Source organism: Pseudopodoces humilis, chromosome 18 (assembly GCF_049639895.1).
Source record: "Pseudopodoces humilis isolate 2021_Gansu_Grassland_sample_001 chromosome 18, ASM4963989v1, whole genome shotgun sequence".
NCBI classification, from domain to species: domain Eukaryota; kingdom Metazoa; phylum Chordata; class Aves; order Passeriformes; family Paridae; genus Pseudopodoces; species Pseudopodoces humilis.
In genome coordinates, this window is record NC_142217.1 from 10323117 (window position 1) to 10343388 (window position 20272).

At 40.7% G+C, this 20272-nt stretch overlaps 2 protein-coding genes across 4 annotated transcripts in view; one reads left to right on the forward strand and one right to left on the reverse strand.

Annotated features, from left to right (window-relative positions):
• VPS35L (VPS35 endosomal protein sorting factor like) overlaps positions 1–9002 on the forward strand; it is a 46175-nt gene extending 37173 nt beyond the window's left edge. Inside the window, exons 27-31 of the mRNA XM_005522927.3 lie at positions 1526–1665; positions 3108–3273; positions 5063–5181; positions 7537–7683; positions 8245–9002. Of these exons, the coding sequence (XP_005522984.1) occupies positions 1526–1665; positions 3108–3273; positions 5063–5181; positions 7537–7683; positions 8245–8343 (671 nt within the window). The 3' untranslated portion in view covers positions 8344–9002. The remainder of the gene's footprint in view (positions 1–1525; positions 1666–3107; positions 3274–5062; positions 5182–7536; positions 7684–8244) is intronic.
• Positions 9003–9115: 113 nt separating this feature from the next.
• Positions 9116–19239, reverse strand: KNOP1 (lysine rich nucleolar protein 1). 3 transcript variants are annotated; one of them, XM_088063956.1, is made up of 5 exons: positions 19197–19237; positions 16831–18205; positions 13201–13269; positions 12663–12740; positions 9116–10404 (listed from the first exon to the last, which is right to left on the reverse strand). In XM_088063956.1, exons 2-5 carry the CDS (start codon positions 18202–18204, stop codon positions 10093–10095), a joined length of 1833 nt encoding a protein of 610 aa, XP_087920082.1. In that variant the 5' UTR covers position 18205; positions 19197–19237; the 3' UTR covers positions 9116–10092. The 3 variants fall into 3 exon arrangements, with proteins under 3 accessions (XP_087920082.1, XP_087920080.1, XP_087920081.1); XM_088063954.1 differs by lacking the exon at positions 19197–19237 and adding an exon at positions 18839–19018; XM_088063955.1 differs by lacking the exon at positions 9116–10404 and adding an exon at positions 10413–12566 and having other exon boundaries at positions 19197–19239.
• Positions 19240–20272: the final 1033 nt, after the last annotated feature.

The window sequence follows — 20272 nt, forward strand, 5'->3', positions numbered from 1 at the left end:
ATGCAGACTATTCTCTAAGGCACATTTTTTTCATTTGTCTGGTCACATGTTTTACTGTATGGTGATGTGGCATGTGCACTTTTATTTTTTTTCTGAGGAGACAACTGTGGAAGTGACAGCAATTCATTTACTTGTGCTAGAATGAACATCTGCTGCTGCCTTCCTTCCTCAAATAAACCTCAGAGAAAGATTACTTACCTTCCTTTGGGTTGGCTGTCTAAATTTATAAGTTGGAAATAAACATTCTTTCTCCTCAAAACAAATGTGCAGAATAAAAGGAAGGACAATGTTTGATGGAAGGGGTGTGCATTCTAAGCACAACACTTAAAAGTCCAGGAGGGGTTGAGCACTTGTGTGCTGAAGAAACAAGAGTGAGAACTACAGTTTTTCCAAAGCACATGTTTCCCTGGTATTCCTCATAAGCTTAAATTAGATACCAGTTGGTACTATATTTAGCAAATTTGCATGGAGTCTCAAATGAATTTTTCCAGAGCAAGCTGCGCTCCTAGAAATGCCCATGCCTGCCTGTCAGTGGTATCTCCATCCCAGCCATGTAACACCTCTTGGCTTTCACCAAGAATTCTCCTTTTGCCTTTGATAAAACCTGATTACATGGCCTCAGTCTCTGTTCTTGTAAAATAAAGATACAATATTAATTCTGAAGGATGCTTTGAAGTATATGGCTCAACAACTTGAGTGGGATGTGGATACTTAGAGGTTCTGAAATATTGCCAAGAAAGTGCAAAACAGTGTTGCTGTCAGAAATTTTTTGTGAACTCAGCATATATGGGAGGTCTTCTAGTGTAAGAGGGAAAATATTGTTGCTTTTAATTTGTGAATATTAATAAACTGAGAAATAGATGTTCTATTTGGAATTTATATTTTTGTAAGATTAGAGACATGATAAAGAGTTATGAAAAACCTCTTAATAGCTATTTTCCCACGGCTGTAATGCTGGATGGTTTCTCTAATTCCTGTACTGTGATTTTTGGAAAAAGTCCGTTTATTTAGGTAACCAGCAATACCCCAGGTTATGGTACTAGGATTATTTTACTTTTAGTGACTATAAATAATTAGAAAAATTAAATTGTTGTAGTTCCTTAGAACTTTAACAGCCTTTGTGAATGAATTGGTGAACAAGATAGCATGAACCTTTTCCCCCCACTGGATTCCCCATTCTCCCATCATAAGCATTTCTTTGATAAGTCAATTTTGAATCATGTGCTAATTTCTTATTATAAATGCATTACATATGAAATGATGGTGTCTCCTTGTTATGCAAAGGAGAAGAGTTATAATTTCAGAAGTCTTGGGTGATGTGGGAACTTCCTTTGGAGAAACACCAAATTCAAATTAGCCTGTTTCTCAAGAAGTAGACCACTGCTGAGTCTTGGGTTTCTCTGCAGTTCAGCACATTCATTTTCTGTAATCTATCTGAAACAAGTTCAAAGCAGCCATTGGGTCACAGGCATGGCTGCCATCACAGCTGGAATGATATAACAGCAACTCTATTTTTATTTTGTAGCTGATGCTTTTTTCAAAGCTGCAGTGAGCCTCGTTCCTGAAGTGCCAAAAATGATCAGTGTAGATGGGAAGATGCGACCTTCTGATGCCTTCCTCCTGGAATTCCTTTGTAATTTTTTTTCCACATTATTAGTTGTTCCGGTAAGTTGAGTGTGTATGAATACCACATAGGTTTAGTATGGACTATTTTGACTTTCCTGTTTAAAAATTTAGAGCAGACTGGGCTTCCTGAGTGGGAGATGCAGGGATTAGTTTTCTGTGAAAAGACAGACTGTTCTGCTCATTGGCTGCAAAATACCTCAGCCCAATGCAAAATGGGGAGGCAGAACAATTGTGTGGAGGTGGAGGTACAGCATTGCCACTCTCAGTAACCTCTCACTAAAAGTGGATTTGGGGTAGAGTGAAATCTCTAATTGTGTAAACATGTACTGGTTTATTAGCAAAGTAGTCAAAAAACCCTAATACATGAGGAAGGCAAAATATATATAGAGCTCTAGTTCCTATTAGGTTCAGTTACTTTGGAATAGGTTGCCTAATTATTTGAGTGAAAACAATAATTAGAAGATGTGTTTTGGCATAACCTTCCTCTTCTGATGAATATTTCACAAAGTACTACTATTCTATGCCCTTCCAGTTTTTAACTAACTGCCAAGTTTAGAGAGAGATGTAATTTTCCCTCCAATATTTTCAGCTATATCTAAAAAATGAGGGGAAATTGTAAATTAACCTGGAGGAACAGAAAAAGAAGTTTGAAGTATGTTCACTTGTTCTTGGAGGGAGTTTTTCCTCCTCCCTTATGGTTTTCTCCTTCCTTTTTGCTGAGACTGCCTGTCTGGTGAAGCAGCACACAGGTGACTGAAGAAGGGATTGATACAACCTCTCAGATTCAGTTATGAAAAACATCTTGCAACAAGATGCCAGGATTCAGAAACTAGCTTCCCTAACTTTGTTCCCTATTTACAGAAGATCAAAAGGAAGTGTCTCCAGTGGATTGTGATTTGTCCTGTGTATCACAGTGCCACTGCTCCAACTGCCAGCTGGAATTAGCCAAGTGCAGTATTAAAGCTGCTTGTAAAAGCCCCCAGCTTATGTAAAGCAGAGTCTTTCTTTTCATTTCATATGAAAAGATTGTTGATTGTCTGTAACTGACTTCCCAGTGTAGGTGTTCTTCTGAAACTCATAATTATATGAGTAATACACTACAGCTTACTGATACGATTTTAATAACAAAATCTACCCACTGTTTAATTTTAGAGGCTTAGCTGTTAAGAAGCTGACAATTAATTTTGTACTGCTCCCCCATGACTACAAAACAAAGCATTTCAAAGCCTCCTCTGTGGAGGCTCCCTGGATCATGTTCTGATTATGGGTCAAATGGACATTTCAGATGGAAACTAGAAAAAAAATTTAAAGGATTTGCAGGAAGCACACTTAAGAAAAGTAGCTGTCAGCTTTAATTATATTGTAGTTCTGCTTTTATAGAGCTCAAACTGTGACTCTACACCACTGAATGACTGCAATAATCCTGTTTTTGTTCCAGGGTTGTGGTATTGGTTTTGACCTATCTTTTTTCTTCTGTGTAGGACCATCCAGAACAAGGAGTGTTGTTTCTTGTGCGAGGATTACTAAATGTGATCCAGGATTATACTTGGGAGGATAACAGCGATGACAAAGTCAGGATTTATACTAATGTTTTGCATCTGCTGTCTGCAATGACTCAAGAAGCATTTATCTACCATGTAGATAAAGGTAATACCTAAGGGGGGCTCTGGCTCCTTGCATTCCACCAGGACTTTTGTAGTATTGTCTTATCACCGTAGCCAGTTAATGAAGACCAGTGGTAATCAGTCTCAAAGAATGGATTATTTTTCTGTCCAGTTCTAGGTATTGTAATTTAGAATAATCCCAGGAGCTGGCTTCTGAACAGGTGCAGTCTGTTCTTTGCAGTGAATCTGTACAGAGTGGGTTACTTAGTTTGCTTCTCGTGGTGTTGGTGCAAATACTTATAAAATGTGAACTTTTCAAGTAATGATTATGCATATGAAGGGTTTTATTTAAGTCTAAAGTATCAACTTGATTTATATTTATCATTGGTGTTTCATCCACGTTTATTAACAACTCCAGTTTTCAGAATGTAAAGCCTAGTCTTCATTATTTAAATGATGTATTTGGTGCTTTGAAGGCAGGCTTTCAGTTTTGGAAATTGCAGTAAATTAAAAAAATATTCAGAATAGCTAGAAAATTATAAAGATTTTATGTTTTGTAAAATAGCTGTCATCTTTTTTGTAATTTTTTTTGAATATTTTGACATGCTCTAAAATTTTAATATTTGCCTTCTGATTATAGATTACTAAATTAAGGTAGAGTAATAAATAAAAATCTTTTAAAGCGCCCTGGAAGATTAATGAGTCAGAGAGACCAAGATGGTTTGACTTTCTCTTTCAGTTGCACAGGACTTTAACAGAGGGCCAGGCTGAATGTGCTCTGCAGTTCTTCTCGTGAATAGTTTGTCAGATTTACTGCCCATGACAAAATACCTCTTGCAGTTAGCAGCACAGAAAATACCTGTCAGTGGAACTGCTACTCTGTAGTAAATCTGCTGTTACAATTCTGTAAGGAAGTGTGCTTTAGCTTTTTTTTTCTCTCCATTTTTTATGTGACCAAAATAGCTGCATAATCCCAAGATGAGAAATCTAAATTAATTAGATTTTAATGAAGACAAGCATGGAAATATAAATTAGTAATTTTTCCCCTGTAGTAGGGCCATGGGTTTTTTTTCTAGGTGGACCATGTACCTTAGCTTCTTAAAATAATGTTTACTTGGGAACAGGGCATTATCTTTTATCTTCTGTGCTTTCTGATTTACCTAGAATACAGTTAAACCTAAAAATTTCTTCTACCCTACTTCTTAATAGAACATAAATAAATTAGGGCAAAAGATATGTTTAAATTCACAATTATATAAGCTGTAAAAACTTGAAGAGCTCTCTCCCTCCCAAGAGTCTTTTAAGGTCTTTGAAACTGAAAATACACTTTTTGAATTTCTATCCATGACTCTGAGGTAATCATGGGTTTATTTTAAGGGAAAAAAATTAAAATGCAGTGTCTTTTGAAAAACTGTGGTTTTTACTAAATAAAATACAAATTGTTTGGCCAAGTGCTGCTGCCATTGAAGATGATGTCCATACTCTTCTAAGGTGATGGGAGAACGGAGTCTGTCTCTCTGGAAAACCTGAAAATTTACATTGTATGTTGCTTAACATTAGGTCTAGGAGATATTTGTGTGAGCCTGGCTGCATCCAGGAATACAGGACTGGCTTTAAGCTAAAAGATTCTTCTCAGTGTTTGGTTCCTAAAATCAAAAGGACATAGTAGGCAACCAAGTGTAGGCACTTAGACAACATAGTTCTGTTTGTGTTTCATGGAGGAGGGTCACTTTATGGGTTCCAAATGTGGTCTTCTATCAATATATGATGTTTTCAACAGCAAATAAATGTATAGCTCTTTAACCAGACCTAAGCTTAATTCATCTCTGCAGTTGATTCCAATGATACTCTGTATGGTGGAGACTCCAAGTTCCTGGCTGAAATTAATAAACTGAGTGAAACAGTGGTATCACAGATCCTGGATCATCTGAAAACCCTGGGAAAGGAGGAGGTATGTTCTTACTCAGCTTGATTCAATACAAAACCAAAAGTAATTTAGAGTTGGAGAAACAGGCCGCCTTTGACCAGGACTTGGTCTTTTCAAAAGGTTCAGGGACCTCAAAACAAAAGGAAATTGGGTATTTTTACTTGTTTAGAAAGTGAGACCGTCACATAGGCAGGCTTGTGGAGGAGACACCTAATGATGTCCAGTTGTGTAATGAGCAAAGTGAGAATTCACAGTTAGGCTATTACTGGGAAAATACAATGAAGGCCACCTGTAATTATAAAAGTTTCAGATCCCAGGCACTAAGATGATGTCAGGAGGGAGGTACAGAGGGAAGAAATAGTTGTTTTGTCTTTACTCTGACTTTAGTATATTTGTTCAATATAAAATAAAGAAAACTCTAGGCAGCTTATTGGATTTCTTGATTGGATTTCAGAGGCTCTGAGGGATCAAATCTAGCTTAATGGATTGTATGTGAAAGGCAGGTGACTGATGTTTACTGCAATAATGAGAACCCACTGTTCCGTTAATGTACCTGTTTCTGAGAACAGAGCCTTCCACAGCTTCCCAATCAGCCCTTTCTGGATGGCTTCTATTGATAGAAAGCTTGTGGCTCGTGGCCTGGAAGGGAGGGCAGGGCATGATTGATTTGATGGAATTTTTTTAGATGGGCTGTTTGCACAGTAGCCCAGAGTGTTTGCCAATACAGAATGTGTTAAGTGATACATACTGGGAGGACACTGTGCTAAGTTTAGCCTTTTCCTTGCTTTTGCTATTCTGTTTGTCCTTCCTTGAGCAATGGTGGAAATGTAGGATGAAAATATCCTTTGCTCAAAACCTCTACATCATTGTACACATCACCACAGGGAACTGTAGTTCTTTTTCAGAACAGTAGCAGCAGAAACAACCATTCTAGCACAGCTAAGAATGTCCAAGAATTTCCACAAGGAAGTTTAAACAAAGTTTTCAGGACTGTGGGTTGTATATTAGGGAGTTTTTTGCATCTGACTCCTGTATGGAATTTGTGAGTAAGAATGTTTGTAGGACTTGACATTCATGGTTTCTGAAAGGCCTTTTTTTGTTGTTTTCCCCTTTCAAGCACACTTTGAGTAAGGAGATCCCATGTTAATTCACTGAGGCTGTTGTGGCATCGAAAACTGGATTTAAGGCTAAGCAGCAGATATAGGTGCTTGGCCTGCCTTTGCCTCTGCAGCCTTGGATTTGCTTCTCTGTCCATCCTTATTTACAAAGAGGGACCATTTGTTTTGCTTTGTTGAGTGAAAGTCATTGAGAGATTTAGATAAAAATTGCTTTGTAAGAATGAATAGTTGTTTGACGAAGCTGTTGTTGCTGAGGAAATAGAAGAGATGAGAATATTATCAGAGATCTCCAATTGTGCTGAAGTAAAGCTGGTCATAAAATCACTGTGGTATTTGGATTGCTTCAATTTTGGTGACCTTTTATTATTCATCTTCTTGGCTGCTCATTTAAATGAACAAGGCTCTAATGATTTTGTGTTTTTATTGGTTCATTTCCTTTAAAAGCTTTAAAGGAAAATAAATTTTTCTCACAATAAAATCCTTTCACAAAAATGGCAATTTGGAAGAGAACAATGTGTCTTACTGTTAACACAGTGTGGTCTTTTCACAGTATTAGAGAATGCTTCATTTATGTGACAGTTCTGGATGGAAATTTTTAGTTCTGGACAGTTCTAAAAGTTCAAGCTGTTTCTGGTCGACAGAACATTGTAGCAGTGAAGCCTCTGCTTTGTGTGGGGAGGAAGACTGCTTTTATGCTCCTTAAGGCCCCCTGTCAGCAATTTTAGGGGAAGGAGCTACAAATACATTTGTATCACCAGAGTTTCAGTGAAGAAATAGCAGGGAAAAAACATCTTTGGTTAAATAAATAAATAAAAGTAGAATAGACGGGGGCGGGGGGGGAAAGCCTGAAGTTGCATTAATTTAGATTGATGATAGTGGTCTCTCTAAAAATTTACAGCTAGGGTGCTCTAAGTGCAAGATTGGTTGGTGGGAGAGTGATTTCTATGCAGTTGTAGGGAGTCTGGAGTTGTAAATGTGCCAGACCTACATACTATGCTGTGCCAAAGTGCTGTGAGATGTAGGAGTCTTGTGTATGTATTTTATTTTACAGCAGCTTCTGTTGATTTACAGCTACTGCTGTTTGTTGCATTTTGAATGGAATATGAAAACTATGACTGTATTCTTGTGTCTGTAACTATTGCTGTGTGTTACAAAATGAGTGCCCTTTGAACTTCTGAGAGTTCAGAGAAGCTGGTGAGGTTAAGCTGGGTATTTGGGGTGAGTGTACAATAATATGGGAATATTTTTGTTTTCATTATAGACACTGAAGCGGCAGAGCCAGCTGGCACTCTATTTCTTTAACACCATTCTGGCTCATGGGGACCTACGAAACAACAGACTGAACCAGCTTTCAGTCAATCTCTGGAATCTTGCTCAGAAGCATGGCTTTGCTGACACCAAGACTATGGTAAGGGAGGGATACAGATAGTGCAGGGAGGTTTTAGCTCTTAGTATCTTTTTCCACTCTATTTGGGAAAAGGTAACATTTTCTTGATTGGAATAAACCTTATCTCTTTACAAGCTACTATCTTAAAAAAACCCCAAATTATCTTAAAACCCCAACAACTTATTTTTCTAAATGCTTCTTAATGAACAAGCAGCTTCTCGTATTTCAAGTGGTCTGTATCTTTCTAGCATTTTAATAGTATGACATGCATTAAGGAACCTGAAAGTGTTGGTTGTTCTTAACTTTTTGTTCAGTACAGAAAACTAGCTTTAAGAGAAATAGTGCATTTTTATTTTGTGGAGCAACTGCCTGGTGAAAGCTTGTAAAGTGGCATTTGAGAGCCTTTAATAAACATATACATGATAAGAAACTCTGGAATAAGCAATGCCAAGTGCTCACAAAGCCAGTGAAATTTAGGGAAAATCCTGAGATTGGTTAAAACACCTTCACAACGATGAACTGATGGCTATGAAATGAGAAAAAACATTGAGAATCTCCAAATACCTTTCTTTCCAAACCTAGGTGAAAACCCTAGAATACATCAAGAGGCGGAGCAAACAACCTGAAATGAGTCATTTCACAGACTTGGCCCTTCGGCTTCCTCTGCAGTCCAGGACCTGACAAGTGCCTCTTCCAAGGAGTCACCTGCACAAGGGAGCATGGAACCCAGGCCAAAAATCACTGATCTACATTCTGACTGCAGGAGTTCAGTGTATTTTTACTTTCCTTAATGAGACACATTTACTTGGGCATAGTAAAGGTAAAACTGTTCTGAGTGCAATAATTTAACCTGAGTTTCTGTATCCAGTTTTACCATAGCATTGTTATTTTAAATGCTGATTTACATTCACTAAACAGTATTTTGAACCTCTGTGGTTGCAAAAGCATTTTGAGATCTAATATGTTATAATTTTAACAAAAAAGGAAGATGATCTGTACTAATGAGTTCACAGCCTCAAAACTTGATCCCTCTTGGAGAACAGTCTTTCTCCTCTGCAGAAAGCAGCATTTCAAGATAATAGTCATACAAAGTTGTGTCTCTGCTTTGGGATGCTGCCAGCATTTGTCTGGCTGGTTCCAGTAACAGAGAAAAATGGCTGAAGTGTTACTGTTCTAATTTCTACAATACATTTTCACAGACATGTTTATGTTTTCATTTTAGTCCAGTGGTGTTTTGTAAAATGGAAGGAATCTTTAAGTGCTGCAAAGGAAAATGGAAATTATGCAAAGTCCTGTATTTGCAAAGTACGCTATCACTGAATAAAAGAATTTGCAGCTCATTTGTGTGTTCTAGGGGAGTTTCTTTGTGTATACAAATCCATCACCTTACCCTTGTGGAACTTAGTTACATGCATTGTTATTATTTCTAATAAAATTTCACTCAAACCACTTCTACCCCATGGTAAGGAACCATGTTGAGACCCAATATCTATTGCTACTTTTGCATAGTGGCTTTTTGGCTATTTTTTTCTGGCCAGGCAAGTAGCTCAGGGCTTGAATTCAGAATTTGTTTCAAACCAGAAAACAGAACCTCGACTACCTGAATTTTAGTAAAACAAGAGCCAAAAGCTAGAAAGGCTGATGGAAGCTGGTGCTGAACACTGAGAGCACTGATGCCAAACAGCCTCACATTGTGGTAGGGGTGGTTTTAAATGGCACTTGAAAGGAGATGGTTTTCTCAAAGACAAGTTTAGGCCATGCAGAAACAGCTCCCTCTTCCCAGATATGGGAAGGGATTCGTGGCAACCCCTTAAGATGGAATCAGCATAATTTTCACTTCCTCTCAAAAGTTGCCCAAAATGCATCAGAACCCAGTGCTGTTTTGTTAATTGTGTTTTCTGCTGGAGGCAGATGCTTTCAGGTAGAGCAGTCCATTGCAGAAGACTATTGTGGAAAGTGAGGCTGTCTTGAAGAAATGTAGTTCTGTTGTTACTTTCTGATTTAAAAGTCTGCCTTCATCAAATTTGAGGGCACACCACTTGTGTGTCTTCAAAGTAAAGCACCATCATTTTGTACCACTGAGTGTAAAAAACTTGAAGATTTTACAGAACAATAAAATAATTTTGAATAACTTAAGATATAAGGAAAGTTTATTAAATCAACATTTAAAAAAAAAATTCACTGAATTTCAATTAATTGCAGGCATGGCACGCATCTTCAGTCTTTGCAAGAGGCTGTCTCTTGCCTTGCAGAACAATGACAATAAAGGTTTGAAAAACTGTTTGGATGAAGTGAGGACCCAGCTCCATTGGTATATGCAGTTGAAAACTTGTATTTCAAGTACCTCATAAACATTCTTCAGCATTTTGTTATCTTATTTCAAATAAAAAGATGAGGAAGGTAAAAGGAAATTTCACTCTTTTCTGAGTTTTAATCTTCAAATTTTATAGATCTAGATGCATATTTGTCTATATATACTTTTTTGTTGGCAGTAGGCTGAAATCCAAGACCAATTCCTCTGTGTTGCTTCAAGTCCATTGCTTTATCAAATTCCATCTTCAGAGCCTGCTGTAACTTCTCCTCCCCCTCCTTGTTCAGAGCCATGTTTGGTTTGTTTGGAATTGCTGAGGGATTTTGAGTAGGCACAGAACCCTTTTTAAAGCCGCCCATCAGTCTAAAAAACTTTGTTTGTTCCTCAGAACTCTTAAAAGTAGCTGTACTCCACTGTCCAAGCTTCGTATTCTGTGAGGCAAAACAAAGTTAACACTAAAATTAAGAAATACCAAGACCAAGGAAGACAATTTCTGTCTGTGTACCATGAGAACAGAACCAGCTACAAAAGCCTGACAGGGTGACAGAGCTGGGAAGCTGTTATTCCATGGGCAGTACCTCTTGAGGGATGTGGTAGAAGACTGACCTAACTCTGCCTGACAGCCCCTTCATGAGCATTTCAGGCCATTTGACCTGGAGACAGGGGTTAATGTGCTTTGAGAATCTCCTTTCCTTCTGGCTTTGGGAATCTTGGCTTTCTGCTCTCTCTTCACCCAGCTCCAAGAGCCACATAGCATCTCTTATTCCAAGAAAACTGTCAGACTTAATCCTTTTTCACTGTCACTTTGTAGGGTTACCTTTTCATTTTCCCACTGCCTAGTTAGGGAGCTGCTTTTGTTAGTTGCAGACACTGTTCAATTTGGCTTTAAGTAAAATTTGCATTCTCATCCCACTAATTACAACTAATATTGCAAGGGTGCAAAACCAGAGGACTTACCCAACAGGACTAAGTCTAGTTCTCCTAAACCTCCCTTCCCTTGCAGTTTGCTGTGCTCTTTGTATTTACAGTATTTGTATTTAACTGTACTCTTTTAACTAGTTTGCCCCTTCAGGATTCTTCTTCTGTCTGCAAATTCTGGCTCATTTCTGAGGATGTCAAACTAAAATGAGATTTCAGCTGTTGTGGAAAACCCCAGATACACCACAGGATTTACAAAGTTCATGAACTTCTGTGTTACCTAAGAACAGGCTTCATTATTAAAGGTTGTATTTGACTTCTGAGCTTTAGATATGCAGTCATTTATAAATATTTTCGGCAGGATTTCTACTCAGAACTTTTTCTTTAAAACTGGACATGATACTAGATGGCAGAATGTCTAATTTTTAATTAAATAGACTAAGCTGGCTACATCAAAGGGAAAAAAAAGTGAATTCAGTGGTATGTTTGTATCAGCCTGAAATCCTTCCAACAGAACAGTTGCAGCTTGCATGAAACAGTCATTCTCCAGTAGACAGCCAACATGACACACAGCATGCTACACAATTTCAGGAAAGCTACAGCAGGGGATTTTAAGGTAAAAAAAATGCAAGGCTGGAGTATCATTCACTCTCACAGGCCAGAATACCTGGTATTGAAAGAAAGCTACCCATAATACTTCAGCCTTTTGACCTTGTGCAAAGGCAAGTTGCTGTACAAGCCCAGTCTGTGACACAGATACATGCACATATCCAGATACACACACGACAGATAAATAAAGTCCTCCTTTTGCAATGGGACAGCTGCACAGATGCAAATATAATTATGGCTTGTCAAAACTCTGTTTTTAAGTGAGCTGCTGGCAGGCACTACACACAGCTTTTGCTGAAGCATTTCCAGCTCACCCTTTGTGGAGCTGATGAATTAGTTTTCACAGCTTCTATTCTTCTGCATACTACTAAACAGAGACAGATCAGTGCCAAGGAACTGAGATCTCCTGCCAAGGATGTCATTTTTCTCAATGACTTCAGAGACTATTAGACAGTTTCAGTTCCAGAGATACACAGACTCCCTCCCACTATGTTACATCTACACAAGTTGTTTCTGGCATTTGTTTGAGGCATATTCCAGCTTTCTAGGCATTCTGGCAGTCCTGCAAAACAACAGAAGCCTGAATTACTAGCAAAGCTTTCCACCTCAATCTTCTTACCCCTGGCTAAGCACTACTGCAAATTTCCACTACCTTACTGTGAATCTGTCAGGAGCCAGGCTGAGAAGGATGCAAAAGCAAAGAATCAGGAATTGTCTTCCCAAGAGGTGGATGAAAGATGCAGAAGCCATGACAGGACTGTCTTGCCTTTCCAGGTGTGTCCCTGTTGCTGAATGTGTGCAAAGTCTTGTAGGCCAAAAATCACATACACTTCACTGACTGCTGCATCCATAGCCCAAAAATTAGTTGAATTTCACAGTGAGCAGAAAATGCTTCTGTAGCAATTTTTGATGGCTCCTTTTCCAGAGAAAATATTGCTTTTGAGGATTGGTGATGGGAATTAGAGCACTGTTCAATGCCAAGGAGTTCACTGCTCTCAGACTCTGGCATTGTACCAACTTGTTCTACAGCGTGACCTGAAATCTGCAGTCAGGAGTGCTGCTGTACCTGAGCCACATACAAAAAAGAGCACAGTGTTTTGTACAGGAACTTGCCCTGGGACACAATATTTCCATCAGGTTGAGGTCTAAACTCATACATTACCTGTCCCACTTTGGAACTGAAAGCCTTAATTTTGCCAGATTCTCTATCGATTTCTTCTTGCAGGGCCCGCCGCCTCACCTAGTGTGCAGAAAAATGACAATTACTTCACAATGAAATAATAAGAGAAAAATAAAATAATTAGTTATCTTCAGAATTTTGCAAGGATAATTAAAAGTTGCTTGGGATGCTTTCACACACTTAACATGAGAACAGTAATTTTTTAGTGTATGTTAAATGAGTGTTTTGCTGTATCAGGTATCAGGTAAGTCTAATTTTCTAACTGCAAGCAACAGCTACACTGAAACTGCCAACGTTGATGAGAGGCAAAGAAATCTGTATTTAACTTAATCAGTTTCTTAGTTCACACATTGACTGGAGCTGTACATTTTAACTTAACCCACACGTAAAGCATATTTTAAGCAGAGCTTTATTTAGGGAAATCTAAGCCCAGATAAGCAACAAAGCATTTTTGTATCAATTCCTATGCATTAAATGCTGACCTGCTTTAGATCTTACCCAGAGTTAGGACAAAGCATACCTTGTCTATGCTAACTTCATCACAGTTTCCTTTCTTTTCCCGCACAATAATTACTCCATCTAGATGTTCCTGTAAAACAGGAAAAAGCTTGTATGATTATTTTTATCCATTCTGGTTAATTAGAATTTACACAGCTCTTACCACAAAAGTAGTTAAAACACTGAGCAATCAGTAGTACTATTCTGGGTCAAGGATAGTCAGATCTAAGATGAAAATGCCAATTAAATCTGTGTATTTCTATGGAAAATACTCAGAGATTTTTTTTCTTTTAATCAAGATAAATGCTTTTTAGATTTACACATTAAAAGGGACCTGCCAACAATACTGGCACGCACAGTAATGTTTGCAGGCAGAGTAATTTCAAATTAAACCATTTTGTAAAAGCTTAAATTTATACTTGAAGAAAGGCACAGAGAGAATGAAAGTTAAAAAAAATTTAGAAATTGGAGGTAAAAGAAAGAAAGGTCTCTCTGAAACAAATAAACAAAAAACAATCAAGAGGCAGCTGCACTGTGCTCCCTGTGGATGATGGTCCCCAGGGAGCTCCCAGGCTGGAAGGAGCACAGGGAGAGGCAGGACACATACGTGAACTGTCTCCTGCAATGGCAGCAAACAGCACATTATTCCACACTTGAGAGCAAGGAACAGGGAGCTGATGGAAGAGACAGAGCAGCTCCAGAAGGAATGGATGGGCTGGATGGCAGGAGGTAAATCTGGCTAGAGTCCCCACCCAACCAGATCCTGATCACACTTCCACAAAGCGCAGCCCTCCTGCAGCTTTTGCTCCCAGCGACTGACGTGCCTAAACAACTCTCCCCTACCTTTCTTTTCCAAATTTGTGATTAGGAGAAGCTTTTTGGGCATCCAGTGTAACAGGGTAAGTAATAAGTCCAGGCTAGTAGTAAATGAGAGCCATAAGCTTTAGACCAGCCTGGAAGAAGTGGCCAAAGGGAAGATCTATTGATACAGCCAACATAATAAACCAAGCATGAAACAGCCAGGGAAAACGACAAAGAAAAGATTTGTAACATACTTCTGTCAGCAGAACCTGCTGTTACTTTTTTGAGGCTTTAGTTACACTAAAAGCCATCAATGATTTACATCATTTTCCAAAGCTACCTTTTGTACACTGCTTTCACACACACACCAGTACATGCACCATTAAAAATGCGAGAATAGTGTCTGCAGGAAGCAGAGCTCGTGCTCTTGGATGAAAAGAAGGAACCAAAAACAACCCCCAATTTACTTCTAGATGGCCTGGTACTGTCTTTTCAGATCTATTAAAACAAGCAGGAAAACTGTCCTGACAGGATTCTGCAAACAACTGCAGCGTATTTTTTTTTTCTTTTTAGCCAGAAGGAGCGAGCACCCCCATCTCTAATTCCCAGCTCGGTGCTGACCTGCTGAGGGCTACTGAGTGGAAAAAACTACCCCCATGGAGGTGTGCCAAGCTTCCTCCAACTCCATGGAAAAGGAGCACATTCACATGTGGTAGGGTTATGCTGTCTGCTGGCAAACAACATCAAAGCAGTAAGCTTGAGTCCTCACTCCTCCTCACATTGCCTGAGTTGGCTGCATTGGCATCCAATGAGAAAAACACCACTTACTGATATTAAGTGATACCCACTTAATCATTGTCTTTAAAATTTGCTCTTTTACTTGCAGGGCAAGCCCAACAGAGGATTTTTCAAGGCATGCAGAGCATGAGACACGCTGTAGATTAAAACATTTCAGGACTATGGCACAGTTAAATGCAAGACCACGTTATCAGCCATTTATTAGTGCAGTGTCTTTAGGCCTGGCAGGAACTAGAACTCTCTAGAAGTGATTAACCCAGACTTCTCAACCTTCAGATTTTCTTTTGAGTAGTTTTTTATTGTTAAAGGAGCTGCCTATGGGAAAGAGGAACATGCATCACCCTACTGCCTTCGTCTCAACAGTTTGCAAGGTATTTGCTGTGGTTTCCATATTAACTGATCATGAAAGTTTACATGTCTTTGTAGGGTTTATTTTGCCTCTACACAATGTAAGCAGCTGCAAAATCCAAATAATGTCCAACAATCTCAAAAAGGCAACGTCAATTTAATTAGAAAATATATCCAGCAATAAAACCACCCTGTCCTTTTGAAAGGTCAAAAGGAGAAATCCAACTTGAAAGCTCTGAACATCTGCTCACCTCATGACTGGTTAGCACACACACTCCCCTCACAACCTGTGAAAAAAAGCCTGTATCTGGGTCTCCACATGAATCTATATTTAATTATTAGCACTAGACACCAGACAGCTGCCAGGTTTCCACAGAACTGCCTCTGAGTGCATGACAAAGCAAAGCACACCATCAAGTGAGCTTGAGAAGCAGCTCACATTATGGTCTGCTATACCCCTAGCTTACAAATATCTTCAGTGATACCTTCTTACCTAGTGCTTGACATTTAAATACGCCAAGCATTCAAAATTCTTGACAAAAAGCAAGTGGAGTGCAGCTTCCCATTACCTACAGAAATAAAAACAACTTTCTAGTGACTTGCAGTGTGCTGTTTTCAAAGTTTAAGCAGTTAAAAATACACATATATACCTATTGGTTTTCTGAGCATCTCACAGCTCAATTCCCAAAGATAACAGAAGTTGGGCATGTAGGTACTAACTTTTGGCACCCTTAGCTTTAAAACATGACTTTGATCAGATAAAGAAAAACTATCGGTATTTCAAGTATTTCATCAGTTCCTCCCCATGTTCATTTTACCTCAGAAACAGCAAGTACAGCAAGACTCTGGGATGGGATTTCCTTTGCCAGTCAGTCAGGATACAGTCCCAGCTACTCTCAGTTACAATTTACACAATTCTTAAATCTATTTATTTTCTTGCATAGATTTATTGTTTTAATTAAAACTGTGTTTAGGTCCTGTAGTATTTTTCTATCAGAATTTGTATTTCAATGCTCTTGGCCCAGCCTACACTTAGGATTCCTAGGATTTTCTCTGAAGTTTTGTCAGAAGTATTCAACAGTTTTTGGCTAACTTTCCCCTTTGTTTCTAACATTACATAATTCCAGCACTGACAGCAGCAAAGCCTGAGGAAAATCTAACAGACAGTTAGATGAACTCGTGCTGCCACAATTACCACCTGCTCAGGGTAAATCACATGGTATTAAACTCCTGTTTTATGAAGAGTGCTGCCACTTTGCTAAGAGCAACAGAACATTTATGACTGTACAAACCCACTTTCTTTTTGGGCCAATACTTGCTGCTAGTTGTAATATTTACATTTTCCTAAGTGAAACACCAGGTGGTGACTGCAGCAGGCATCAGTGCTTCCCCTGTACAGGATCAGCTCAGCTGGAGCAGGGTGCTGCAGAGCCCAGGCTGTGCGTTTGATCCCTGTGTGGGCCCTACAATTAACAGCTGGATTTGATGATCCTTGTGGGTCCCTTCCAGCCCAGAATATTCTGTGGTCTGTGAACTATGACATGCTGAAATCCATCAGCTGATCCTGCTTCCCAACACCCAGTGGGGGCCCTCACTGACCTCAATGTTAGGAACAGGCAGAGCAGCCTGCACAGCAAGAAAACGCCCAAAAGGCTTTCAATTCCTTAGCAGGAGGGTGCAAAGCTGCCCTCCTCTCTGCACTTACCAGTGACTCACTCCATGCTGATTCTGTCATCTTTTTTGTATCTGCTTTTGAACCTGGTTCCTCAGCTAAGTCCTGTGGTGGTACTTTTTTTGGTTTTTTCCTTTTTCTGTCACACAGCACAGGATTACTATTGCATAATGCCCCATCTACAGCATCCCCTGTAACACACTGAGCTCGCTCCACTTCACTCTCTTTGTTCTTTTTATTGCTTTCTAGTTGCATTTTTTGACTTTTGGAGGCACTGCCATTGTTCAAATAAACTTCTGAATATGTTGTTTCCTCCTCCTTTTTCTTCATCTTCTTCTTTTTCTTCTTACTGACTTCGTTATTACCCTTGAAATTCTTCCTGTGTCTCTTTCCAGACAGCTCTTCTTCCTCAAGCTCAACTTCTTGCTGTGCTGGGAGATGTCTATCAGGAATGCCTTGACTGCAGTCTGGCTTATCTTCTTCACAGGTTGAGGAAGAAGTATCTTTTCTCTTCCTCTTCTTCTTCCTCTCTTTGATATACCCAAAGTTATTAATTTTGTCCCCTTCCTCTCTGTTTGTCAATGTAAATTCCCAGGAATTATGTTTCTTCCTTTTTCTGAAGTCACTTAATGCAATGGGGCTACCAGGACCTCGATGTACATTGTCCTGATTATCTGTCAGTGGTAAAAACCAGTCAGACTTATCTTTCTTTTTCTCCTTCTTCTTTCTTCTCACACAAGTCTCCCCACCATTCTGGGCATAACCTGTGCCATAGTTTTCACCCATAAAAACTACTTCTTGTGTGATGTATTTTTGGGTGTTTTTACAAACTTTGGCAGATTGCTTTTTTTCACTGTCCTGGATGTCCTGTAATGAAAAACTGTGTTTCTTCTTTTTTTTCTTTGTTACCTCACCACCCAACTCCAAATCCAAAGCAGTACTCTTCCTCTTTTTTTTAAAAGAGAATTCACTTCTATTAGTAGAATCTCTGTGATGATTTGAAAGGTCCACGTCACTACTCTCATTATTCTCCAAGGAGAAATGACACTGGACATTTCTCTTCTTCTTTTTGAGTATTTTAACTTGTTCCTCTGATTCTTCTTGAAGTTGTAAATCCAGATGACCTTTTATATTCACAAAGCTTTCTAAATGAGGTTCTCTGAGTAATTCAGACCCAACTTTCTTCTTCTTCTTCTTTTTCTTACTGTTCTTTGGTTGCGACTTGTATAAATATTCATCTTTTAAATCCTCCTTTTTCCTTGTCTTTGTTTTTTTCTTGAGATGGCCACTGTCCCCAGTTTTAATGACAGTTTGAACATCTTCCTCAATTTTAATGATTGTCTTCACCTTTTTCTTTTTCTGTACAGGCTCCTCCAGAAATTCTTTTCTCTTTTGCTTTATTATCATTCTAAAAAAGGAAATCAAGATGTTAGTGAACTGCTTCAAAGAAATGATGCAAGTCCTAATCTACTTGGTTTTTCTTCATTCTGACCATTCCTTATCTCCCACTGTCCCTGACAATTTCTGATTTCAGTCTGCTTTCAATGATGGAACCAGAATATACTGACATACAGACACATACTGAAAATTCTGTTTACTGGGGTGATTCTTTTTATCGTGTTGTTTAGTACCTTAACCTAGAGTTAGTTTGCAAGGCTCTGTGTTTCCCAGCAGCAGATCATAAAGTTTTTACAGAAATACCCTCTAAATATCTTTCTGAAATGCAAAACATAACCATGTGTATACATACAAATACAATTAGAGTGGTTTTCCAGACACCTGTGACTTTTTACTTAACACTGAATTTCACATCACTTTACTGCCCACTCAGCATTACAAGATCCTTTCAAGGCACCTCAATTATTACCTTGAATTTGCTTCTATCTGTGATTTCTTATCTTTGCTCTCCGTTTCTTTTCTCAGGACACTTTTGCCAATGAACTGATTACAACAGAGAAGCCTTTAGCACCCACTTGCTAGGAAACTCAATTATTCCTACTTGGTTTGCAAGAATACACAAGATGTTAACGAGGCACCCTACCAAATCCCCGTAAGGAACACCCAGGCTAGCGCGGCCCCTCTCCCTGTCTGTCTGTCTGTGTCTGTCCGGGCCTCCCGCCGGGGCCGCGGTGCCGCAGCTCAGCCGTGCCCGGCCGGGGCTGAGCCGGCCCCGGGGCTCACGGCGCCCATCGCCGGCTGCACACCGCGGGGAGGGGGTACCGGCCCGAGTCCCGCCCCGCTCCGCGGCAGCTCCCTGCACGGCCTGGCGCGGCCGCCAGCGCATCCCGTGCGGGCCGTGCCGTGCGGACCGGACGGGACGGTGCCGTGCCGTGAGGGCCGTCCCGTATGGGCCATCCCATGAGGGCCGTGCCGTGAGGGCCATGCCGGGCCGCGCTCACCTCTCGCGCCACGTGCAGCGCGCGCCGCCGCCCCGGAAGCGATCGCGCCCGCCCCGCCCCGCCCCGCGCAGGCGCTGTCGGAGCCGTTGCCGCGGCAACGCGCGGGACGCGGCAATGGCGGCGGACGAGTCGCGGCCGAGCGGCACCGGGCTCGCCGCAGGTGGGAGCCCCGGCCCCGGCTCCGCTCGGAGCCTCCCGGACAGGGGTTCCGCACTGCCTCCCCGAGCCCTCTGGGCTCTTCAGGCCGCCGCTCCCCGCTGCCCGGCCAGCCCCGCCCTCAGCCGGGCACGGGGCTGTGCCCGCCCCACACTGGGTGCCCAAAACCGCCTCTCTGTCCCCCCGCACCAAGTCCATGAGCGTTTCTGCTTTAATGGTGTTGCTTTAATGTCGCGTCTTCCCCAGAGACACGGCCCGAGTGTGTTCCCGCTGCAGCCGGGCCGTTCCGCCAGTGTCGGGGCCTGTGTCTCGCCCGGCTGTGGGCTCCCCTGGCGGGGTGCGCTCTAACCGGGTCCGTACCGCCCTGCGGAGGCACACAGGCCGCCGAGCCGGTACACAAATTAAATGGACACAAAACATCGATCCTCAGAGCGCCATTCCAATAGCAAAGCCCTTGACTCCTGCCAGAGTCCGGGAACTCTGAGATCGGAAAGCTGGGAGGCTGCAGTGCTGCAGCTCCCCAATGGGGCTCTCTACCTACACTCGGTACCTCCTAATGCTGAAAGTGGGCATTTCGCATTAAAGTGGGCATTTCGCATTAAAATGGCCATTTCCAGCGGAGTCAGACTGAGTGTTCTGGCTCAAGCCCCCTGTGACACACGTGGCTTTGGGTTGCCGTTCATCCTCCGTGCAGTGGTGGAACTGAGCCTGCTCCCTTGGGCTCAGCGGTCTCTGTTGTGGGATCTGTAGGTTTTCTCATCTCAAATTCGTTGTCTTGGTCCTTTATTTTTAGCCTGAGCCACTCAGTAATCCTTGAGGGTCATGTACAGCTTTTAGTTCGTCGGTTTTTTGTTTGTGTAGGTTTATTTTTTTTCTTTCCTTTTTATTTTCTAAGTGGAGACAGTAATACTTGGCAATGT

What these genes read in the sequence shown, in the direction of transcription:
- KNOP1 (XM_088063956.1), bottom strand. Translation starts at nt 18,204, where the DNA reads ATGATAATAAAGCAAAAGAGAAAAGAATTTCTGGAGGAGCCTGTACAG. An exon ending in CAGCATGGAGTGAGTCACTG is followed by an intron (nt 13,270 to 16,830) that starts GTAAGTGCAGAG and finishes CCTGTTTTACAG; the next exon opens with GAACATCTAGATGGAGTAAT. An exon ending in ATGAAGTTAGCATAGACAAG is followed by an intron (nt 12,741 to 13,200) that starts GTATGCTTTGTC and finishes TCTGCACACTAG; the next exon opens with GTGAGGCGGCGGGCCCTGCA.